This window comes from Anas acuta, chromosome W (genome assembly GCF_963932015.1).
Source record: "Anas acuta chromosome W, bAnaAcu1.1, whole genome shotgun sequence".
NCBI lineage: Eukaryota > Metazoa > Chordata > Aves > Anseriformes > Anatidae > Anas > Anas acuta.
Window position 1 is genome coordinate 23799631 of NC_089016.1, and position 25329 is coordinate 23824959.

Genomic DNA, 25329 nt, shown 5'->3' on the forward strand with positions numbered 1-25329 from the left:
ATAGATTGGTGATGAAGGTGTTTCTTCCTAGTAGCTGGTAGAATGCTATGTTTTGGCTTAGGATGAGAAGAGTGCTGATAACATGCTGATGTTTTAATTGTTGCAGAGCAGTGCTTAGGCCAAGCCAAGGGCGTTTCAGCTTCTCACTCTGTCCTGCCAGCGAGCAGGCTGGGGGTGCAGCAAGAGCTGGGAGGAGGGCTGGACTGCTCGGGGTTAGGCTGGGCATCGGACAGCGGGTGGTGAGCAATTGCATTGTGCATCACTTGTTTCATACACGTTATTATTAGTAATACTATTATCATAACGATTGTCTTTATTGTTATTGTTTTTATTTATCTGTCTTTATCTCAACTCACGGGCTTCGCTTTCCCGTTTCTCTCCCCATCCCAGAGAGGGAGGGGAGAGGGTGAGCGAACGGCTGTGTGGTGTTTAGCTGCCGGCCGGGTTAAACCACAACAGAAGGAAAAGCTGTAAATGAACTTGTAAAAGAAACGAAGAAAATTGCACATGCCCCAGTTCAAACTCGCAATGGAATCGAGCTAGGAGGATTATCGGGGGGGGGGGGGGGCTTTATGGGTGTTGATTGGCTTACTAAAAGTGGGATGGTTGTACTGGGGGGATATGTGGAGGATTTTAATAATTCCATGTTTTACCAGACCAATACACTCGGTTATACAAGGAATGCAAATACCTGCGGTACCTGTTGTGGGAATAGAAATGTTGTTTTTGCAGAGTTCCGTTGTTTAGAGGGAAGGAACTTGGTACTGAGATATGCTTGCAGTGATAAGAAGCTTAGCAGGCGACCTCGTAAAATGCAGACAACCGGACTCCTTAGGACAATTAGGTGAAAATGGCGGTGTCAAGTCAGATAAGTGAAGAAACATTACCACATCAGATAGGTTGTGAACCTGGATTACCCCCTCAGTGGGGAAACAGGGGAGGGTCCTGTCATCAAAAAGCGTATAAACTGTGTTTTGGAACTAGTAGGCGCGCTCTCCTGCTTGTGGGGCGCCCGCCATTGCAATCAATCGCGAGTAAATTACTACTTCGCTGAGATCCTCGCCTGAGCCTAAGCTATCGGCTACGGAGCGTTTCTCACCCTCCCTTCCAACCCAAGCCACGCTCTGATTCTATGAGCGGAGCGCCTGTTCTGTGGAGCTCGTTTCCCAGCCGTGCAGGGCCCAGATTCCCTCCGCGGAGCCGCCCAGCCCGTTTTCGGGCGCCCACTTCCTCCCTCCCGGTCGGCTCCCTCCGCGCCCCGAGGGCACGCGACCTCCCTGAGCGCCGATAAGCACCGGGTCGACGGGAGCGGAGCCGCCGAGAGGGCGGGGACAAGGGAAGAGGGCAGGCGAGGCAGCCAATCGAGGCGCGGGGGCGGTCGGCGGCGATCTGTCGGCCCAATGAGCGCCGCGGAGGGCCGGGCCGAGTGCGGGAAGTGAGGGGGCGTTGTACCGAGCGGGCGCCGTCATGGCCGACGGGATTGTTAGGGCGCAGGCCGCCTGGCCCGGTGGCGGCGCTGCCGCTGCTTTCGGAGAGGTCGCCTGCAAGGGCAAGGAGGTCCCCGCCAACGTTCTCCGTGAGGATGAGCGGTCGTGGACGAGGAGGTAGCCGCGGCGTTGTTGTGCGAGTCTTTCCTTCCTTTCCCTCGGCCGCTCGCAGGCCCTCTGAAACGAGGGCCCGTCGCGGGTCCCGGGAGTGCGGCAGGGCGGGTGGTGGCCTTGCTGCGGGAGGGAGGGAGGGAGGGACGGTCGGTCGGTCGGTCGGTCGGGGTCTCTCCGGCTCGTGGCGCTCTCTACTGCAGCGCCTCTAAAACGCCGCGCTTCTTCGGTGCCTGCCCCCGGGGTGCCACGGCGCGTACTGGGTCGCCGGCGCAGTCGGTCTCCTTGGGGGTTCGGACTGTATGCATATAGGCAGTGAGCATCGCAGTAGTGACCGTAATCAGTCGTTTCTGCGCTGCTGATAGCCTTGCAGAGACGCCCCGGCTCGGCTGTGCTAGGCTTTGGTTATGGCACCACCCCCACCGCGCACACGAGCGCACGCTCTCTCCAAAGTGGCTTGTGAAAGGGAAGAATTGCAGCTTTTCCTAGCTTTCTTAAACGCCTAGAAACCAGTCAATCCCGCAGGCTGCGAGAGCTTCCCAGCTCTCATTTCCGTGCTGGAGGTGGGCCGTGATAAGAGCATGCTGGCAAGGTTCACTGATGCTGGTGCGCCGCAACGTGCTAGGAGCTAAGTGAGCAGCTGCGGAGAGTTATGAAAAAGTTGCAGATGTTATCTGCAAGGTGCTAACTTTAAGTTAGTGTCCAGCCTAACCGTTGTTGCTGTTCTTAAATTTGAAATGCTAAAGATAGGACAGCTAGGGATTTCCTCTGCTTCTGACGGCAGGGTTTATCTGCAGCGTGGAAAACAGGCCCTTAGTGAAAGGGGCTGCGTTGCCCGCTCTGCGTGCTGACTCGTAGAATGGTTAGGCTTGGAAGGCACCCTTAAAGATCATCTAGCCCAACCCGCCTGCCGCGGTCAGGGACGTGTTTCACTAGATCGGGTTGCTCAAAGCGTTGACGCGTTGCTTGGAACAGCGCTTTCTTAATAGGTCTCGGTAATGTTGCAGCTGCCGCCCGTTTGGAGTACTGGAAGCGTTCAACTGCTCTCCGGAAACTGTGCTTGCGGTAGCGCCCTGCCTTTACGAAAGGGCGCGTTTCCTGTCTCCTTCGTGTTGAAGGCTGCGCGAGGAGTCTGTGTGTGTGTGTGTGTGTGTGCGCGTGCACGCATCTGTTTTGACTTGGCCGTACTGGCTGCAGCAACGTATGTAACCTGAACGCTGTGCTTGATTGGAGAACCAGGCCGTTAACTTGAGTCTGATGAGTGACTTGAGAGCAGACAACCTACTCTGACCGCTCTTAGTGCGACACGTTTCCTGGAGGACGAATTAGTTGCAGTTTCTCGCTTGGTCTTAACTTGAGGCGGGGGGAGGGGGCGGGGGGCTTAGAACCACTTCTGGAGCGTAGTTGGCTCTAGCGAGTGGTCTTGAATTTGCTTAGCTCACTGTACCGAAGGCCTGTTTCACGGTTGAGCGATGTTATAGGGAGGAGTGTGAGGAAGGCTTATAATTCTCGATTGTCGTGCAGTGAAAGGCGATGGTGAGTAAGAAGTACAAAGCATCTGTGGAATCGAGTCTTATCGGCAGTGTTTCAGTCGCATCTAAAACAAATAAAAATAGCGGAAGTCGCTAACCTGAAGTACTCGGCTGTCTCGCTGCCCCCGTCACCTTGCGCGCTGGATCCTGCTTCTGGTGCCATATGCAGTTTCTGTCTGCTGGTGATTTGGGGAGTTCCCTCGCAATTAGTTGCGAGTTGATGGTTTCCTACAGGTCGGTGGTATTTGTGTTTCGAAGGTGATGCCTTGGCCTCGGTCTGGAGGTGTCTGACGTCGGGCCGGCCGTAACGGGCTAATTTGGAACGTTCCTTCCCCTGAGTAGGTGGCGTTCTCGAGGACGGAGAGTTAATACGGCCTCAGCCGGATTACTCCAGGTTCTTTGAAGATGCCTTCCTGCTTCTGGCCGAGGCAACATTTGGACGTAACCGAAGGACGGTTAGCCATTGTTTGCCGCTTGTGTGTCTTGTGCGTAGAAGGTAGAGAACTTTGCCTATTCAAAGCTCGCTTAAGAAGAATGGCTGTTTTGTCGTGCGCGTTTGGGGCGCCTGATAATCTGCTTTGGTAGGGCGAGTTCAGTGGGGCATAGTGATTTGCTGAAGCTGTTGCCTTTCTCTGAAGCCGACTACGTTTTAACTGTTTACTCTTCCTCCAGTGCCTTGCGTTCCGTGATAGTTCGCCTCAGGCTCCAGTGTTTTTTCCTAGTCCTTCCTGAGAAGGTAGTTGTCCGGTTATGTGAAGCAGAAGATTCTGGCGGACCCGTGAGTACTGTGGGAGCTTTCTGTTCGCTAGGCTGGCTGTACCTGTAACTGGTTTGTAACTTCCTAGACTCTTTCCCGTCCCCTCTTTTCCTCTGGATGTTGCAGAGGGGCGCACAGTAGGCTATTTGGGGTTGTCCGATGCTGTAGTCTTTCGCCTCTAGCTTGTAATGGAGCTGAGCTTTTTGACTGAGAGCAGTGATATAAAGCGATGCTCGTCTCCAGCTACGCGCTTGCAGTGCAAAAAGCAGCGTTGTTCCGACGTGCGGTCTGATGCCCGTTTTCACGGTTTCCGGACAGCGGGGGTGGTGCCTTGACTATGCAGAAGAGGGCTTGGGGTTTGGTCAGGTCAGAGGCGAGGAAAGGGAAAGCTGTTTGAGCGGCGCTTGGGTGTTTGTTTTGCTGTTAGCTATGCAAGTCAAGTTCCAAGGCTCTGTGAGCTCACGCAAGAGAAAAGGCACCGTGAAGCTTTTATTTTCCGCCAGAGCGGCTTACGTTGCCCGAAGCTATGACGGGGGCTTTAAGCCCCGAGACAAATTCAGCTTCTGTGACTGTTTTGTAGTCTGTTACTGTCTAGAGGGTAATTCAAAGAGCAGCGGTTGAATTGTGAAGGATTAGCTAACCGTGTTCTGTGGGTGGTTCTCTGCTCGCGTTCATTCTGTGCGTCGTGGCGCAGCACGTTAGGTGACGTTATTTCCTTTTTCCAGCTTCTTGGGCGTTTCGTGGTTGTTGGCAAGAAGTGTGCTGCTAACCTGGACCTGACCAATGGATTCCGGATGGCTGTGAATGCCCACCCTCGGGCCCTTCAGACTATCGCCGCCGAATAGGTTTCATATGTTGCCCATCAGTCTAGCCCCTGTTGATGTTTGATTTATTATTTTTTTTGGACGGCTGTCTATGGAGGGTAAGAAAGAGCTTTGAGCAGCGTTTGCACAATAAAGATGGAGCATGGGGATATCACCTCTGTCTTGCGTGTCTTACCGATGGAAATAGTTCCGCAAGTTAAAACGGCGTCTCCCTGGAGCGCACGTGTGTAGAATGTTTTGGTCCGTTGACAGTGTCGTGTAGGTGGTGGTTTGCCCATTCATTTGGAACGCGAAGCTAGAAGCGCTCGGCGGTCCTGTGGGTCTCCGTCTTCCTAAGACGATCTAGGATGTGCTGTGTGTTTGAGGCCTTGCTATCTTCCCCCTGCTCCCAAATAAAAGGGCACGCTTTTATTGCGAAATAGCCGTGTTGAGGACTGGCAGATGTAGAACCAGAGAAGAATAAGGTTGGAAGAAAGCTTCCAGGCGTTGTCTGTTGTCTGCCCCTGTCCCGAGGAGGAGGCAGAACAAGCTCTACCGGGTGTGATTTCTGACAGGTGCTTGTCAGCCTGTTCTTGACTACCCTAGGAGTTTTGCTACCGCTTTCTTTTCAGTCCTCGTCGTGGCTTTCGCAACTTTGAGAAGGAATTCCTCCCACAGGATGTAGAAGGCTCTGGGATTCTTGAGTCGGCTTCTGATAAGTTCGAGACTCGGCTGCCGTTCTCTTTATTTTTTTTTTGCATTTATTTTTAGTGTCTTTTTTTTTTCCCCTAAACGAAGTCCGTTGTTCAGTAACTAGAAGAAGGATTAGGTAAAGGCACCATAAGGCTTTTAAATGCGATCACCTCTCGTGCTTTGTTAGACCTCTGGCTTCGCTCTGCTCCTTGTTTAATCGCGATTACATTCAAGGCTTACTGGAGCGTGGGAACGTTAAAATGCTATTAAATACTCTTAGTGTTTGAAACTTGCTAAATGAGATGATTTTTGTGACTCCGTTCCTCATAAAGAAACTTGATTCGTTAGCAGGAGAAATGATCTTTGTTACTGGATCTGTTTGCGGGGTTAACGATTGCAGCTGTGAATGACTAAAGTCTTTTGAGGAAGCTGAATGATAAAAACCAAACCAAGAAACAGCCCTTGGTCTACTCGAAATAATATAGGATTTGCCGTTTGTGGGGTCACGTGAAAATAGTCGTGCAAGTCAACTAGTTTGGGGGGGAGGGGTGGGTGAAGGTGGAGATGCTGTTGCCCTTTCAGAGAAAGCTTCTTAAGTTGGCACTTGACCAACTGTTCTATTTCCGTATTTTCCCTTGGTCTCTTTCATTGATCTGTTTTGTTGACCTAGAAGAGCCGATGGAACTGCTCAAAGAAACGTGCTCAAGTGGACCTTGAGTAAGTATTTACATGTTCAACTGTTCCCCGGTCGGTCTAGCTAATGCTATCAGCGCTTGTATTCTTTTACAAAAGATGTTTAATTCCCGAGACAGTAGAGGAGGAAGACCACTGGTAATCTCTCTGCTTAAGAGGCACTGTTAGGCAACCACAGAAGGCGAAGAAACTTGCCCCCGAGGCACCAATCTGACCCTTCTTTTAGCCTGTATGCTTTCAAAGAGCATATCATAGAAGCATAGATTGGGCAGGGTTGCCAACCACTAGAACAGGCTGCCCAGAGCTGCATCCAGCCTGGCCTTGAACGCCTCCAGGGATGGGGCATCCACGACCTCCCTGGGCAACCCGTTCCGGTGCCTCACCACCCTCTGAGTGAAAAACTTTCTCCTAATATCTAACCTAAATCTCCCCTGTCTTAGTTTAAAACCACTCCCCCTTGTCCTATCGCTATCAACGCGTGTATTTTTACTCCTGTTTATACAGAATCACAGAATCGTAGGGGTTGGAAGGGACCTCAAGAGATCATCGGGTCCAACCCCCCTGCCAAAGCAGGTTCCCTAGAGCAGGCTGCCCAGGTAGGCGTCCAGACGGGCCTTGAACATCTCCAGAGAAGGAGACTCCACAACCTCCCTGGGCAGCCTGTTCCAGTGCTCCGTCACCCGCACCGTGAAGCTGTTCTTTCGCACATTGGTGCGGAACTTCCTGTGGTGGCTTTACCGTGCTAGGCAGCTAAACACCACAACCGCTCTCTCGCTCCCCCTCCTTAGATGAGGAGGGGAAGAAGTAAAGGAAAGAACAACTCACGGGTTGAGATGAGGATAATTGAATTAAAGGGAAAAAATAATAATCTTTCCTTGATAATAATAACGATTATTATTATTAACTAAACAATTTAATTAAAGGGGGAAAAAAAGGGAAAGGGAAAAAAGGAAAAAACCAAAACAAATAAAGGCTACGTGGAAGTGCAGAGGAAAGAAATTACTCTCTACTTCCCACAAATGAGCGATGCTTGACCACGTCCTTGAAGCAGGGCCTCAATGCGCGTAGCCGGTGTTTGGGAGGAAGACCGACGTTTTCACAAGGAGAGCCCAGCCTTCCCCTCTTCTTCCTGTTTCCACCTTTTATTGCTGAGTGTGACATCGTACGGTATGGAATATCCCTTTGGTTGGTTGAAGTCAGCTGCCCTGGTGATGTTTGTCTTCTCGCTTTTTTGCCCACCCCCTAGGAGGGTTAGAGAGAGTCCTGATGCTGTGCCAGCGCTGCTCGGCAGTAGACGCAACACTGGTGTGATACCACTGCTGTTCTAGCTACAAGTGCAGAGCACAGCACTGTATGGGCTGCTGCAGGGAAAGTTAACATCCCAGCCAGACCCAGTACAGGCCGTTGCCCCTTGTCCTATCCCCACTAACCACTGCAAAGAGGGTGGCGAAATCCCACTGTCTCCCACGCTGAAGGTATTTGTAAACATTGATAAGATCCCCTCTCAGTCTTCTCTTCTCCAGGCTGAACAGACCCAGGTCTCTCAGTCTTTGCTCATAGGGAAGATGCTCCAGGCCCCGTATCATCTTTGTTGCCCTCCGCTGGACTCTTTCCAGGAGATCCTTGTCTTTTTTTGTACCGGGGAGCCCAGAACTGGACACAGTACTCCAGGTGAGGCCTGCCCAGGGCAGAGTAGAGGGGGAGGATCACCTCCCTTGACCTGCTGGCCACGCTCCTTTTAATGCACGCCAGGATCCCATTGGCCTTCTTGGCCACCAGGGCGCACTGCTGGCTCGTGGTCAACCTGTCGTCCACCAGGACCCGCAGGTCCTTCTCCGCAGAGCTCCTCTCCAGCAGGTCATCCCCCAGCCTGTACTGATACATGCGGTTGTTCCTTCCCAGGTGCAGGACTCTACACTTGCTCTTGTTAAACTTCATTTGGTTTCTTCCCGCCCAGCTCTCCAGCCCGCCCAGGTCTCGCTGAATGGCAGCACAGCCTTCTGGCGTGTCGGCCACTCCTCCCAGCTTTGTATCATGGGCGTACTTGCGGAGGGTGGACACTATTCCCTCATCAAGGTTGTCGATGAAGATGTTGAACAAGACCGGACCCGGCACCGACCCCTGGGGAACACCGCTGGTCACAGATCTCCAGCCGGACTCTGCGCCGCCGATCGCCACCCTCTGAGCTCGGCCAGTCAGCCAGTTCTCAACCCGCCTTACCGTCCACTTGTCTATCCCACGCCTTCTCAGCTTTGCTAGCAGGGTGTCGTGGGAGACAGTGTCAAAAGCCTTGCTAAAGTCAAGGTAGATGACGTCCACTGCTCTCCCTCCATCAACCCAGCTGGTGATGCCATCATAGAAGGCTACGAGGTTGGTCGAGCACGATTTCCCCTTGGTGAATCCATGCTGACTACTCCTCATAACTTTCTTCTCTTCCAGTGGCTTGGAGATGGCATCCGGAACAAGCTGTTCCAACAGCTTTCCAGGGACAGAGGTGAGACTGACCTTTCCAAGAGCTCCACATCCTTCTTGTGCTGGGGGCCCCAGGCCTGCACGCAGTATTCCGGGTGGGGTCTCCCAAGAGCAGGGTAGAGGGGGAGAATCACCTCCCTCTCCCTGCTGGCCACCCCTTTTTTTAATGCAGCCCAGGACTTAGTTGGCCTTCCGGGCTGCAAGCGTGCGCTGCTGGCTCACATCCAGCTTCTTGTCCGTCAGGACCCCCAAGCCCTTCTCCGCGGGGCTGCTCTGAAGTTCTTCTTCTCCCAGCCTATAGAGATACCTAGGATTGCCCCAGCCCAAGGTCAACGCCTTGCACTTATGGCATCCCTTCCCTCTATTGTATCGACTGCACCGCTCAGCTTGGTGTCATCCGCAAACTTGCGCGATTCCGTCGTCTGTGCCATTGCTAAGGATGTTGAAGAGCACCGGTCCCGAGCCCGACCCCTGAGGGACGCCACTTGTGACCGGCCTCCGCCCAGACATAGAGCCGTTGGCCACAACCCTTTGGCCGCGACCAGCCAACCAATTCTTTATCCACCCAACAGTCCATCCTTCAAATCCCTACCTCTGCAATTTAGAGAGAAGAATGTGGTGAGGGACCATATCAAAGGCTTTGCTCGGTCCAGGTAGCGTATCCTATCCCAGGACTGGTTTCAGCCGTAAACAACAAACAGTTATGAAGAGAGATGTAGCTTTGTAAATGTTTTTGTTGCCTTGGGTGAATTGGTGGCTGGTCACGTTGATTGGCCCACGTGGTAGCTGGGAGATGGCCGACGGGGAGGACTGAGATGTTAAAGCTGCCTGTGGTTGCCTGCCCCCAGCCCCGTCCCCGTGGGCCATCCCGATGGCAGTAGCGCCCGCCTGGAAGCTCAAACTAAAGCGAGCGTATTCTGATGTCGTTACCCTCCAAGCCTGTCAGAGAGGCAGAAGCGCTGTGGCCTCCTCAGGCAGGAACTGCACGTGTGGGGACGGCCGCGTCCCTGCCGCCGTGTCGGGCCAGTTTGAGCTCCGCTCTCCGTGCGGCTGCAGGGCACCGCGGACCACGCTTGGGCAGCCTCGGGGGGCGCTGCCTAGTTTTCCAGAAGCTTCCTCCCCAGCTGAGCAGAAACCCAGTTGTGATGCGTCAGGGCTGAGCACAGGCTTTGTATTCCTTCCCGCCACCCCCTGCACGGGAGGTGCAGCTTTCCCCCTTGGAAACACCAGCGGTTGAAGTGGGGCTCTCAGGGAAGGTTGTGGAGCAAGTTCTGAAAAGGTAAGATTGCCGGGTTTTAAGAATTGATCCGGTAACTCTGTGCACAGACCAAGGTAAGAAATGTTAAGTATTGCCTTGGGGGTCTGGTGAGACTCTGCGTGATGTGTGATTGAGACGTACTTTTGTACGAAGCGAGTGTGGAGTCCTGATCCGCGGTTCCGTGGCTCCGCGAGGGGCGCGGCCGGAGATGGACGAAGCGTGAGATAAGGGAGAGAAAGGAAGAGTCTCGGGAAATTTGGTGTACGGTAATCCTTGCACAGGGAAGTGCTTGGAAGTACACCAGGGAATCTGGTAAATTCATAGGTGTGTGGTAGCCCTTGCAGGGGGAAGTGCTTGGCAGTACACCCCCGTTTTCCAGAATCGGAACGTTAGTGTGAGGTACCCTGCAGGAGGGAAATTTCTGTAGCAGCACACTGACAAGGGCTAGGAAAAATGGGAAATATGAGTTCCAGGGGACAGGGAGATATCCCTGGGGGAGTGCCTACCAACAGTTCTTCCTGAAGAATGATAAGAAATTGGAAACATAATCCCAAAATTAGAGGAGATTGTAAAAGAAAAAAAATAAAATTAAATATTGTGTATCAGTCTGGACAAAAGAACCAATTAAGGAAACAGCAGTGTTTTGGCCAAAATAGGGGTCTGATGAAAATTCAGGCTTTACATTTATGTGTAAACAATAAGCTTCCTTTTTCGGAGAAGGAGCCAAGTTATGCTCCCTATAATCCTAATACTGTACCCGTGGCAGCAGCAGTCACTCCAGGAAGGGAGACAGGGACTGTAGTTAACACTGTCCCTAAAGAAGGATCGTGCTCTAGGCTCTGTCAAGAATTAGAACAAGGTAGAAGATATGTTGAGAATTTTGCCTTCCCTGGTACTGACAGTACTAACACTAACCGTGTATCCTCTTAGGTGAACTACCCCCCGTCCTTAGCAGCAGAGAGGTTAGGACTTTTAAGAAGGAGAGGAAGTGTTTATTCGAGGACCCCAAGAGCCTAGCTGAACAATTAGACCAGTTCCTACGACCTGACTTATACTCTTGGGGAAGGGAATTATGCCTGTAAGTATGTTGTTTACAGGGAAAGAAATGGGAATGATCAGGAGGAGAGCTGCTATACAAGAATGGGAAAGAGCTCATCCTCCAGGACCAGGGGTAATACCGGCAGAGCAGAAATACCCACTTGCCAATCCTGGCTGGAGTAACAATAGTGTGCAACACAGAAATCATATGAGAGGCTTGGGGTCAGAATGAGAAAGTACTCGGGGATGAGTCCCGAGGACCCGGTATCCCAAGGGCTCTTGAAAGTTCATTGTGTGATTAAAGCCTGGCGAGATACGCAGAAAATGCTCCAGAAGGTGGGGGGCTGTAGTGAACAGTCACTGGGGGACCCTCCTGCGGGAGGCCCTGGAGGTGTGTGTCCGGAGGGGAGATGAGAAGGAAAAGCAGAGAGCGAAACTAATGGTATTGACAGTGCAGCGGGTAGTGAGGCAGAGGGTTGGAGAAAGAGGAAGAAAATCTTCAGGGGGAGTCAGGGCCAGGATGGAAAGGAGAGGAAGAGAGATGAAGGAATGGCAGGCAAAGAAGGCTGCCTGTGTTGTGGCCTGAATCCTAGCAGGGACAGGCTTTGATAAGATGTTTTAAGTGTGACCAAGGATTCCCAGGGGATGCGATGTATGATTACATTGTACCAAGAAAAGACTGCCTGGGGAAATGAGGCCCGTAAGTCTCTCTTTGCTGTTCCTTGCGTGATAGCAACATCGCGGTTCCCCCTGCATTCTCTACAGCTATAGGTAACCATACAGCTTGCCTCTCACGGCAGGGTGTGAGTGCTGCCCAGCATCTGGGAGAATTTGCCTTGTGCTACCAAGGACTTGATGGGAAACTGCTCAAGACTTGAGATCCCCACCCAGGGCAGATCTCTGGTGGTACGGTGGAGGGAAGATCTTACGGTCCACCCTACCATATAACTGGGGAGGCACTTGTGCGCTTGTTCGATTAGCTATACCCTTCACCCTGGCATTTGAAAGAGAAACATCACAAATACCCAGAAGAAGTTAAAGAGGCTTAGGAGTATCATTCGATGACAGAGTATACATAGATTCTCTTGGGGTGCCTAGAGGAGTTTCCGATGAACAGAAAGCCAGGAATCAAATTGCTGCAGGGTTTGAGTCACTGTTCTGGTGGGTAACGATCAATAAGAATGTGGATTGGATTAATTATATTTATTCTAATCAGCAGAGAGTCATAAATTATACAAGGGATGCGATGAGAGGAATCACTGAACAACTAGATGCCACCAGCAAAATGGCTTGGGAAAACAGAACATCATTAGATATGATGCTCGCGGAGGAAGGAGGTGGGGTGTGTGTGTGAGATACTGAGCAACCATGGTTGCACTCTTATACCCAGCAATACTGCCCCAGATGGCTCAGTAACTAGAGCATTGCAAGGGCTTACCACCCTTGCCAGTGAATTGGCAGAAAAAGTAGGCATATTTACATCCTTGATCGTAGTTGTAGGAGTTTTGACAGCCATTGGTTGCTGCATTATCCCCCGTGTAAGAGGACTAGTACAGTGGTTAACTGAAACCGCACTATTGAAACGAATGACCATGGAGCCACCACCTTACTCAGATAAGGTGACAATGAGGAGATGGAAAGCGAAGGAGAAGAAGAAATCTACCAAATTACACCTTAGAGAAAGGTTTTTCAAAAATCAACGGTTTATAAAGAAGAAAAGGGGGGAATTGTCATTTATAACGGTTGGGGGCTCGTCCGGGATGGCTTTGGTTCCTGAATTCTGATTTGATCTAGGAGAGGCGCCCCACCATTTGGTGGCTCCTGTTCGAGTCAGGTCGGGACTAATGCCATCTTGAACCTGAATAAAGGTAAGCAAAGAATTTGATTTTGTTATGAGCTCCCTTGCCGGCTGCAGCACTGTATTTTGCCCGTAATTCTGCGCGCGAAGATCCGAACGAAGACGACGGAGTCGTAAGCATTTAAGGCGTGTACCGTTCGGTTGGGTGGGATTCGGTTTCCTGTGTGTGTGAGAGTGTGACTGAGACGGAACTTAGTTCCGAAGCGAGTGTGGAGGTCTTCTAACCGCGGCTCCAGTCTCCCGCGAGGGACTTGGCCGGTGAAGGACCGAAGCGATTCCTATAGGATTCGTGGGTGGGTGATAGGTCCTAAACCCCCTGCAAGACACTCTTACTAAGGTAACCAAGGGCTGTGGGAATTGCCATAGTGAAATTCCTAGATGGTTCAGACAGAATTGAAGACCAAGGACCAGAAGAAAGGGAGCAAATTACCAGACATACCACCAGAAAGTCCATTAAGGAATAATGATTAGCGGACGCCCCTAGGTGCACCCTGAGTGTTTTGCTCGGAGGGGACTCCACTCTCGGCCGCTCACCGCAGGAGCAGACAAAGGCCTCCTGAAGCTGCGGACAAGCGGTATGTTTTCAGCTGCTGGAGGGATACTAACTGGAGTGTTAATAATTGTATGTCTTATTCTTAAACGTCCAGGTATTTTGTGTTGAAAGCATTTGTGTAAGTGTAAGGGTTTGAAACCAAGTGGAATGAGTCACTCCACGAAGAACACGGTCAGAGACAATACTCGTTTGGTTGGTTATCATTCTAAATTATATTCTTGTGGTATGAATGAGATGTGCTAGAGGCCTCTCTGTGTGATTGCATGATTGTGCTGTGGGAGTGAGACGCAGCGTCGCTGCGAAGCGAGTGCGGAGTTCCGATCCGCGGTTCCGTGTTCTCCGTGAGGGGAGGGGCCGGAGACGAGCGAAGTGCGTGACAGGCCGAAAAGAAGTGCTGTTTTATCCAAGTGTTGATTGGTGGTGCCCAATATATGGGCCTGGCAGTGTATCTTGTGATCCTATTTTTGCTCTTAAATGCTTTGAGTGTGACAAGAAAAAAGGCGGGAGCATTATCTAAGTAACTAACAGTTTAGAAGCCCTGGCGGATTTGCTGTGGTGTTTGGTCAGTTTCCCAAGTACTGGAGAGGGGGAGGGGGCTGACTGATTATCGAAGCGGTAGAACGGAGAGAGTCATTTCTTTGGTGGTTCGGGTTTGAGCCCTGGGAATTCGGTAAGAAGGGGGAGAGCGAATTTATTTAGGCCTCAATACCTTTTTAAACCCCCCATATTGACGGATACACAGGAGTGATTCCTTGTTTTGTATGGGCTCACTAAGAAAGCGCATGAGAAAAATCGGCATTCGGCTTGAAATTCGGTCCTGTTGAAATGTCAATTTTGTGGAAACGGTGGTCATGTTTGTCTAGAAGACGGAAGGCTGAGTGCTTCAGCTGTTTTCCTGAAGTTCCGTGGCTTTATGATTGGAACGGGGCTCATTAATAATCTGAAATAGTAAAGTTTGTACGTGGGAAGAAGCGTTCAATCCCAGAGAATTGGGGCATTAGGGAAGAAGATTAGGAAAAGATGGTAAAAAACCCGCAGTAAAAAGGTTTGCGTGGAAATTGAAGCAAAGGACGGTAACTAGTAAGGAATAGTAATAAACAAATAAATAAAAGGGAATGGGAAATCAAGGAAACGGGTAACATCCAAAACAAAGACGTTTTAAAGAAAGCCTCCTTGGGTGCATATTGGCACATTCGAAGGATATTGTTAGAACTGGGGGCAGGGAAAGGAAGAGGACTTTCACTAAGTATTGCAATCAATGGTGGCCACTACATAAGCTAAATGGCCACTTTATGGATCAATCGACTATAAGGCTATCTTGCAACTAATGTTTTTGATGTTTTTTGTTGCCGACGGAAGGAAGACCCAGACGCTCAATATGAGTGAACAGTGAACTTCAACTTTAATGGATAGCTCAGTCGTCTTTTATCTAGTTTGAACATAATCAACTCATACATATTGCAGAAACTAAGCTCAGGATTGGTTAACACTTCCCGGGCTTTTCAGTCTGGTCCTCCTTCTTTTGGCTACCTGTCCCGCCTTAGGGACTTTCCCGATGGCCCAAGGGCATCGTGTCCTTGAGCCTGATTGGCTCTCAGCCAGCTGCATACGTGCCAAGGCTCATGTGAGTTGAGTACGGTGCTTCACCAGCCCATTGTCTCCCAACTGCTCAACATTCACATGTCCTGCCTCACTTAACGATTCCTCCACAATTCCCCCGTTTTTATTTTGCAGCAACTATAATCAATATAACTATAAGTAGAAAACGAAGTTCCTCTTTGACGAAGAAAAAACCATCCACCCATGTTCCCAAAAACAGATTTAAACCAACCTTCAAACCAACTATTTTGTACTACAATTTTTTGCGTATGATCCCTTAACCATTTCAAACATAATCAACTCATCAACGAAAGGATCAGACGCAGAAGCGAGGAATAGGCAAAATGAACTTTGTCCGGTTTGATTTGCCCAAGTGACCCACATATTGGTTTGAGGATCGATTTTGCTTAGGTTGGCACTATTACGTCCAACCGTCATTGTCAAAGATAATGCAACCAAAATCCCTTGTGCCGTTAGATCAGCCATGGTTGCTGTTATTCGTACTTGATGACTTTTTTTCAATGGCTGGTTTAACACATCGACTAGGAACCCAGGTTGGCCCTGTAGGGGAAGAGATACACACATAACCTCGCCCCATATAAATCACATCAGCAGGCCCCAGCCATTGTCCCGTTTTCATATCTCGGTACAGTACTCTCATAATACATTTATTATCATTTTCAGACTTAATGTAATGACGTGTCGCGGGTGGTTCCTCATCATCTCCAAATACACACAAATGATTGAGAACAAATAAGGTTTTATCCACCCTCTCTCTAATATCTGTAATGTCTTTAAACTTTTCCAAATACTGCTTAACTGTTCCATTAGCTCTTTCTACTATAGCTTGACCAGTTGGTGAATGTGGAATACCAGTTATATGCTTAATGTCCCACAGTTCCATAAATCGCTTAAGTGGCCCACTAACATAGGCTGGACCATTATCTGTCTTTATGGTTTGTGGTACTCCCATTACTGTAAAACAACTGGCAAGATGACGTCGTACATCCCGAACTTTTTCCCCAAGCTGCGGTGTAGCCCAAATCATGTGACTGTAAGTGTCTATCGTTACATGCAGATATCTCAATCTGCCAAATGCTGTGCCATGAGTGACGTCCATTTGCCACACTTCGTTGGTTTTAATCCCTCTCGGGTTTGTTCCGATTCCGATTCCCACTCCCGAATTGTAATGACTACACGTTGGGCAAGCTTTTACTATCGCCTGCGCATCAGCTCTAGACAGTTTGTAAGCCCGCGCAAGTCCTTTAGCGTTCTGGTGAAAAATAGCATGAGCCTCCCGAGCTCTGCAAAAGGGTGACAGTGGTGCTTCAGTAGCTGTTGCGGCGACTAGTCGGTCCGCTCGAGCGTTGCCTTCTCCCAGGCCTTCTTCCCACTGATGACTCCTTATGTGTATTACTGCGTACGGTTCACTTCTTTGAGCTATGGCGATCTGTAGACTGATTATTAATTCTGACAGCCGTTCATTTTTTAAGTCTCTTAAGGCTGAGTCTTCTATACGATTTGCTATGCCTACTACATATAAGGAATCGGATACCACATTTAACGGAACATCTCTCCATTTTATAAATGCCCATACTACTGCAAGAAGTTCTAGTGTCTGTAATGAGTCTTTATCTTGGGCTTGTAAAATTTGATGTTTCCAACCATGCTCATCCTTCCAAGTCACTGCAGCAGTTCCAGAACGTTTTCCTGCGTCAGTGAAAACTGTCACTGCATTCTTAAGTGGGATAGACGATCGTTTTGGCTTAGTTATCCATCTCTGGTTTTCCATCCATGTCAGAGCAGTTGATTGTAACGTTTTTGCTACTATAGTAGCGCCATCCTGTAGTAGTGCAGCTTGTAACTCTTCAGAGTTTTGTATATACCATTCCAAATCGCCTGGCTTCATGGGTAACCAGATAATATTTGGAGGAACCCCATCCACTTGCAATATTCGATTCCTCCCCTTCTTTACTAATTCTGCTAATGTTGCAATTTTTTCTTGAATTGTTCGTCGAGGTTGTAACGGAGGAGCTATCCATTCTAATACCACAGTTTCTCCTCCCTTCTCCCCCGTTTTTATTTTTTGCTGTGTTATGGCACCCATCAGGCATTTTGAGCCACATAGAACGGTAAGATCGAGTGGCTTGTCAGATATACGTCGATGCGTGACACTCGTTGTGATCAAAGATGCGATTTGTTGTAGTATTTCTTGTTGTTTTTCTGATAGTGTCACTTTTGAAGCAGGATCAGTTCCTTTTAATAACGGCCGAAGGGGATTTAACAGTTCATTCGGAATCCCGACTACTGGCCTGATCCATTGTAAATCTCCCAGCAGTTTTTGAGCATCATTAAGAGTTTTGATATCCGATTGGATTGTAAGTTTTTGAGGCTGAATGGTGGAATCTGTAATTTTCCAACCCCAAAACTTCCAGGGACTTGTCTCCTGAACCTTTTCCGGTGCAAGTACGAGTCCCATTTGTTTTAAGGTCAGTGTTAAGTCATTTTTCTGTTGTAGAGAAAACGGTTCCTTCTGGGCTAACAAAATATCATCCATGTAATGATAGATTATTGTCTCTGGCCATTTTCGTCGAATCGGTTGCAGAGCTGCGTCAACATAAAGCTGACATAACATAGGTGAATTACGCATTCCCTGGGGTAATACAGTCCATTCAAATCTTTGATCTGGACCTTCACGATTTATTGCCTTTAAACATACTGTGATTTTTTGTCGTGGTCTCTGCTGCATGCCAAGCGTTAATAACGCTATTTTTCCTGTGGAGCCAAATGCTCCGAGTCCTCGGTCCTTATTGACCATCGGTGGTAGAGATGCCGCAAGGTGTGGCAACGGAATTAATTGATCTATCTTTGTATTCCGCGGCACATGCATTGGAGGAAACATTGCAGAAACCATAATCTGCATTTCCCCACAATAGTCTCCATCTACAAGTCCAACCAATACCTGCAATCCATTCAAGGCAGCAGACGATCTTCCGATCAATAAAGCTCCCACAGGATCACCATTGACAACAACTGGTCCCATAACTCCTGTTCCTACCCTGGTGGGTTTAGAGTCCAATAGCGTTACATCTACTGCTGTTGCCAAATCCAAGCCGAGACTCCCTCTGGTGGCTGGTCGGAGGTAAACGGTGTCGTTCCGGCCGCTGTGGTAAATGCCGCTTTTTGTGTCGTCGCGGGGCGGTCCTTCCCGCTGCTCTGGCCGTTTCCCGACGCACCATACCGACAGATGACACCACACTGATCTCGTTTTGCACTCTCGTTTCCTATGTCCGGTGATCCCACAGCGAAAACAACGCGGTTGCAGTGAAGACCCTCGGCCAGTAGGACGGCCTCCGGGCATTTGCAAAGGAGCAAGGGCAGCGAGTACTTGATTCTGCGATTGCTGTGCAGTCTCTCTGAATACCTGTGCCTGTTCTTTCATGCTATTCCCTAGTTGTTTTATTACATCTACCAACATAGCCTGCGGACCCACGGGTACCTGAGCCATCCTTTCTAAACCCTCCTCAATTGTCCAAGTTCCCGGTAACGTAGCTAATATACTACGAGTTGAAGGGTTGCAGTTTTGAATTGCACACTGCTTTAGAATAGTGCCCTTTAGATAACCAGGTACCCCAGCCGCTTGTATTGCGTTTGCTACTCGATCAATAAACAACCCAAATGGTTCCTCCCTTCCTTGCTTGATGCCCATATAGGATGGTATCCCCCCTGGCTCTCTAATTTGGTCCAAGGCTCTTCGAGCCAATCTCATTGATTCTTTAGCTTTGTCTGGACCCAGCAACGCTTGTGTCTCTAATCTATAATATGGTCCGAGTCCCATCAATTCCTCCAACGTGACACCATACAACGGATCTCCAGGTGCCCTTATCACAGCTACTGCCTCTTGACAAACACTTTGCCAATGCGCATTAAAAAGAAGCTGTTGATGTTGTGTTAGGATCAGCTTCATTATACCACGTATGTCCCCGGGGAGCAATATATTAGTTCCCCAAATATAATCTAACATTTGCCGAGTAGGTTCCCCCTTTAAACCAGAATCATTTACTGTAGATCGTAATTGAGTTAGTAGTTTCCAGTATAAATTTGTCATATTAATGGTCACATTCCCCTGTGCATCTGGTGGCGAGTATACTACCGGAAAAGCTTGTGTTAACTGTGCTGCCGTTTCATAATTCCCTTCACGCAGTGCCTCATTTGCTATTTGCCTTCATCGCTCCTTTCCAAGGCCAATAGGGCCTGGGTCAAAAGGCACGTTCAGGTCAACAGGGGGCGTAACAGCAAAGGCCTTCGATGGCTGCAGACCTTCTCTTCCCTGCGCCCCCGTTGTGAAGGGATTTATATTTGATAGAAATGAGTTAGCACTGGTCCTTTCACTTGCTCCTTTCTCACTTTCTATTGGAGCAGTTGGAGCTGTTGGTAGTGAGAGCTCCTCCTCTGCTACAGAGGACATTGTCACAGGCACCCCCGAAATTCCCGAGGCCCCCTGTGTAATAGTAAAAGTTCTAACGGAAGGTGCCAACGGGCAATCTATTCCTTCCATATTTATTTGCTGTGGATTAACATTATTAACCCTTCTTGGTGGTCCTAACCACTCTGTTGCAGCAGCGGCAACTCTTTGTTCATCTTTATGTGTGGCTAATGCATTAGCCACTGCTCTCCATGGCCTCATCAAATCTCCCAGTAAACTTAACATCGTTCCTAACATCATCAAACAATTTATTTCCAAATTTACGCCACTCTGTTTGTTCAAAAAACTGTATCAGGATTTGTAAAACAACCCTTAGCTAGCCCATATACTAATAACCCTGGCAAAACTTTTTCTACAATCTATATCTAAAATGCTCCGCTTTTCTAAAAAGCATTTGAGCAAATAATACGCCGCTTATCTTTTCATACCTTTATATACGTCGATTGCAGCCTTTGCAAAGGCCTCGGCGGCGCTTTTCCGGCGGGACCCTAAATAGGCTCATCCCGGGTGCGGGGACTCCCTTCCACCTTCCGAGCTGCAGATCTCGGCGACGCGCGACCGGCGGGATCCGCTCCCGGGTGCGGGGGACTCCACGTCCTTTTCACCTTCCCGGCGCGGGTGCAGGGATTCTTGTCCTTTTCACCTCCTGGGCTGCGTTGCAGGACCGGCTTCTCCTTTATTCCGTCCAACCGTGGCCCTGGATCACTGCCAGCAGTGTCCAAATCCCGTTCAGACCGGTCCCTGTTCGGGCGCCAATTTGTTGCCGACGGAAGGAAGACCCAGACGCTCAATATGAGTGAACAGTGAACTTCAACTTTAATGGATAGCTCAGTCGTCTTTTATCTAGTTTGAACATAATCAACTCATACATATTGCAGAAACTAAGCTCAGGATTGGTTAACACTTCCCGGGCTTTTCAGTCTGGTCCTCCTTCTTTTGGCTACCCGTCCCGCCTTAGGGACTTTCCCGATGGCCCAAGGGCATCGTGTCCTTGAGCCTGATTGGCTCTCAGCCAGCTGCATACGTGCCAAGGCTCATGTGAGTTGAGTACGGTGCTTCACCAGCCCATTGTCTCCCAACTGCTCAACATCCACATGTCCTGCCTCACTTAACGATTCCTCCACAAGTGCCTACCAACAGTTCTTCCTGAAGAATGATAAGAAATTGGAAACATAATCCCAAAATTAGAGGAGATTGTAAAAGAAAAAAAAAATAGAATTAAATATTGTGTATCAGTCTGGACAAAAGAACCAATTAAGGAAACAGCAGTGTTTTGGCCAAAATAGGGGTCTGATGAAAATTCAGGCTTTACATTTATGTGTAAACAATAAGCTTCCTTTTTCGGAGAAGGAGCCAAGTTATGCTCCCTATAATCCTAATACTGTACCCGTGGCAGCAGCAGTCACTCCAGGAAGGGAGACAGGGACTGTAGTTAACACTGTCCCTAAAGAAGGATCGTGCTCTAGGCTCTGTCAAGAATTAGAACAAGGTAGAAGATATGTTGAGAATTTTGCCTTCCCTGGTACTGACAGTACTAACACTAACCGTGTATCCTCTTAGGTGAACTACCCCCCGTCCTTAGCAGCAGAGAGGTTAGGACTTTTAAGAAGGAGAGGAAGTGTTTATTCGAGGACCCCAAGAGCCTAGCTGAACAATTAGACCAGTTCCTACGACCTGACTTATACTCTTGGGGAAGGGAATTATGCCTGTAAGTATGTTGTTTACAGGGAAAGAAATGGGAATGATCAGGAGGAGAGCTGCTATACAAGAATGGGAAAGAGCTCATCCTCCAGGACCAGGGGTAATACCGGCAGAGCAGAAATACCCACTTGCCAGTCCTGGCTGGAGTAACAATAGTGTGCAACACAGAAATCATATGAGAGGCTTGGGGTCAGAATGAGAAAGTACTCGGGGATGAGTCCCGAGGACCCGGTATCCCAAGGGCTCTTGAAAGTTCATTGTGTGATTAAAGCCTGGCGAGATACGCAGAAAATGCTCCAGAAGGTGGGGGGCTGTAGTGAACAGTCACTGGGGGACCCTCCTGCGGGAGGCCCTGGAGGTGTGTGTCCGGAGGGGAGATGAGAAGGAAAAGCAGAGAGCGAAACTAATGGTATTGACAGTGCAGCGGGTAGTGAGGCAGAGGGTTGGAGAAAGAGGAAGAAAATCTTCAGGGGGAGTCAGGGCCAGGATGGAAAGGAGAGGAAGAGAGATGAAGGAATGGCAGGCAAAGAAGGCTGCCTGTGTTGTGGCCTGAATCCTAGCAGGGACAGGCTTTGATAAGATGTTTTAAGTGTGACCAAGGATTCCCAGGGGATGCGATGTATGATTACATTGTACCAAGAAAAGACTGCCTGGGGAAATGAGGCCCGTAAGTCTCTCTTTGCTGTTCCTTGCGTGATAGCAACATCGCGGTTCCCCCTGCATTCTCTACAGCTATAGGTAACCATACAGCTTGCCTCTCACGGCAGGGTGTGAGTGCTGCCCAGCATCTGGGAGAATTTGCCTTGTGCTACCAAGGACTCGATGGGAAACTGCTCAAGACTTGAGATCCCCACCCAGGGCAGATCTCTGGTGGTACGGTGGAGGGAAGATCTTACGGTCCACCCTACCATATAACTGGGGAGGCACTTGTGCGCTTGTTCGATTAGCTATACCCTTCACCCTGGCATTTGAAAGAGAAACATCACAAATACCCAGAAGAAGTTAAAGAGGCTTAGGAGTATCATTCGATGACAGAGTATACATAGATTCTTTTGGGGTGCCTAGAGGAGTTTCCGATGAACAGAAAGCCAGGAATCAAATTGCTGCAGGGTTTGAGTCACTGTTCTGGTGGGTAACGATCAATAAGAATGTGGATTGGATTAATTATATTTATTCTAATCAGCAGAGAGTCATAAATTATACAAGGGATGCGATGAGAGGAATCACTGAACAACTAGATGCCACCAGCAAAATGGCTTGGGAAAACAGAACATCGTTAGATATGATGCTCGCGGAGGAAGGAGGTGGGGTGTGTGTGTGAGATACTGAGCAACCATGGTTGCACTCTTATACCCAGCAATACTGCCCCAGATGGCTCAGTAACTAGAGCATTGCAAGGGCTTACCACCCTTGCCAGTGAATTGGCAGAAAAAGTAGGCATATTTACATCCTTGATCGTAGTTGTAGGAGTTTTGACAGCCATTGGTTGCTGCATTATCCCCCGTGTAAGAGGACTAGTACAGTGGTTAACTGAAACTGCACTATTGAAACGAATGACCATGGAGCCACCACCTTACTCAGATAAGGTGACAATGAGGAGATGGAAAGCGAAGGAGAAGAAGAAATCTACCAAATTACACCTTAGAGAAAGGTTTTTCAAAAATCAACGGTTTATAAAGAAGAAAAGGGGGGAATTGTCATTTATAACGGTTGGGGGCTCGTCCGGGATGGCTTTGGTTCCTGAATTCTGATTTGATCTAGGAGAGGCGCCCCACCATTTGGTGGCTCCTGTTCGAGTCAGGTCGGGACTAATGCCATCTTGAACCTGAATAAAGGTAAGCAAAGAATTTGATTTTGTTATGAGCTCCCTTGCCGGCTGCAGCACTGTATTTTGCCCGTAATTCTGCGCGCGGAGATCCGAACGAAGACAACGGAGTCCTAAGCATTTAAGGCGTGTACCGTTCGGTTGGGTGGGATTCGGTTTCCTGTGTGTGTGAGAGTGTGACTGAGACGGAACTTAGTTCCGAAGCGAGTGTGGAGGTCTTCTAACCGCGGCTCCAGTCTCCCGCGAGGGACTTGGCCGGTGAAGGACCGAAGCGATTCCTATAGGATTCGTGGGTGGGTGATAGGTCCTAAACCCCCTGCAAGACACTCTTACTAAGGTAACCAAGGGCTGTGGGAATTGCCATAGTGAAATTCCTAGATGGTTCAGACAGAATTGAAGACCAAGGACCAGAAGAAAGGGAGCAAATTACCAGACATACCACCAGAAAGTCCATTAAGGAATAATGATTAGCGGACGCCCCTAGGTGCACCCTGAGTGTTTTGCTCGGAGGGGACTCCACTCTCGGCCGCTCACCGCAGGAGCAGACAAAGGCCTCCTGAAGCTGCGGACAAGCGGTATGTTTTCTGCTGCTGGAGGGATACTAACTGGAGTGTTAATAATTGTATGTCTTATTCTTAAACGTCCAGGTATTTTGTGTTGAAAGCATTTGTGTAAGTGTAAGGGTTTGAAACCAAGTGGAATGAGTCACTCCACGAAGAACACGGTCAGAGACAATACTCGTTTGGTTGGTTATCATTCTAAATTATATTCTTGTGGTATGAATGAGATGTGCTAGAGGCCTCTCTGTGTGATTGCATGATTGTGCTGTGGGAGTGAGACGCAGCGTCGCTGCGAAGCGAGTGCGGAGTTCCGATCCGCGGTTCCGTGTTCTCCGTGAGGGGAGGGGCCGGAGACGAGCGAAGTGCGTGACAGACCGAAAAGAAGTGCTGTTTTATCCAAGTGTTGATTGGTGGTGCCCAATATATGGGCCTGGCAGTGTATCTTGTGATCCTATTTTTGCTCTTAAATGCTTTGAGTGTGACAAGAAAAAAGGCGGGAGCATTATCTAAGTAACTAACAGTTTAGAAGCCCTGGCGGATTTGCTGTGGTGTTTGGTCAGTTTCCCAAGTACTGGAGAGGGGGAGGGGGCTGACTGATTATGGAAGCGGTAGAACGGAGAGAGTCATTTCTTTGGTGGTTCGGGTTTGAGCCCTGGGAATTCGGTAAGAAGGGGGAGAGCGAATTTATTTAGGCCTCAATACCTTTTTAAACCCCCCATATTGACGGATACACAGGAGTGATTCCTTGTTTTGTATGGGCTCACTAAGAAAGCGCATGAGAAAAATCGGCATTCGGCTTGAAATTCGGTCCTGTTGAAATGTCAATTTTGTGGAAACGGTGGTCATGTTCGTCTAGAAGACGGAAGGCTGAGTGCTTCAGCTGTTTTCCTGAAGTTCCGTGGCTTTATGATTGGAACGGGGCTCATTAATAATCTGAAATAGTAAAGTTTGTACGTGGGAAGAAGCGTTCAATCCCAGAGAATTGGGGCATTAGGGAAGAAGATTAGGAAAAGATGGTAAAAAACCCGCAGTAAAAAGGTTTGCGTGGAAATTGAAGCAAAGGACGGTAACTAGTAAGGAATAGTAATAAACAAATAAATAAAAGGGAATGGGAAATCAAGGAAACGGGTAACATCCAAAACAAAGACGTTTTAAAGAAAGCCTCCTTGGGTGCATATTGGCACATTCGAAGGATATTGTTAGAACTGGGGGCAGGGAAAGGAAGAGGACTTTCACTAAGTATTGCAATCAATGGTGGCCACTACATAAGCTAAATGGCCACTTTATGGATCAATCGACTATAAGGCTATCTTGCAACTAATGTTTTTGAGGAGAGAAGGAAAATAGGATGAAATGTAGTATACTGATAGGTTGTTTCAGCATCTTAGAGAGAAAAGGAGTGGAATTAATTGGCCCTTGACTGAGCCTTTGGTGTTGGCATGAGAAAAGTACAGGCTGGAGAAAGATAAAAGGAAGTGTTAAAAGAGTTGTCGACGGTGTTAAAGGTGTGGCATGTAGTATTTAACAGAGCTGTTTGAAGTTGAATGAGCAGGGAAAGAGGATGTAGGAATGTTAATAGTTCTGCCTCAACAGGAGGCTGTGATCTCAAAATCACCGGTGTGAGCCCTTTGGGGCAGAGGGACCATGATGGGTCTGAGAGAGTTGTCATGGAAACAGAAGAGCAGCTAACTCTTAAAACAACCTGAGTTTATGAGTGAGCTCAGATTGCCGATGGGACCGCTCAGGGAACTGCTGACAATTGCATTCCCCTGACCGACCCCCCACTGAGACTATAGTCACCCCGGAAATAATGAACGGTAAATACCAAAATCTGGTTAAATTGGGAATGGAGAATCAGTTCCAACAAGGTCCAAAAGAAACCCCTATGGAATTTTTGGACCAA

The 25329-nt window shown here is 48.9% G+C and overlaps 1 protein-coding gene and 1 long non-coding RNA gene across 2 annotated transcripts in view; both read left to right on the forward strand.

Annotated features, from left to right (window-relative positions):
* The window catches only part of LOC137846788 (uncharacterized), a 483557-nt gene that overhangs the window by 73117 nt on the left and 385111 nt on the right, over window positions 1-25329 (forward strand). The gene's annotated exons all lie outside the window — the stretch shown is intronic.
* On the forward strand, window positions 1452-4770 carry LOC137847253 (adenosine 5'-monophosphoramidase HINT1-like). Its single transcript, XM_068665544.1, has 3 exons — window positions 1452-1604; window positions 3803-3908; window positions 4613-4770. Exons 1-3 carry the CDS (start codon window positions 1468-1470, stop codon window positions 4730-4732), a joined length of 363 nt encoding a protein of 120 aa, XP_068521645.1. The 5' UTR covers window positions 1452-1467; the 3' UTR covers window positions 4733-4770.

What these genes read in the sequence shown, in the direction of transcription:
- LOC137847253 (XM_068665544.1), top strand. Translation starts at nt 1,468, where the DNA reads ATGGCCGACGGGATTGTTAGGGCGCAGGCCGCCTGGCCCGGTGGCGGC. An exon ending in GAGCGGTCGTGGACGAGGAG is followed by an intron (nt 1,605 to 3,802) that starts GTAGCCGCGGCG and finishes CTCTTCCTCCAG; the next exon opens with TGCCTTGCGTTCCGTGATAG. An exon ending in CAGAAGATTCTGGCGGACCC is followed by an intron (nt 3,909 to 4,612) that starts GTGAGTACTGTG and finishes TCCTTTTTCCAG; the next exon opens with CTTCTTGGGCGTTTCGTGGT.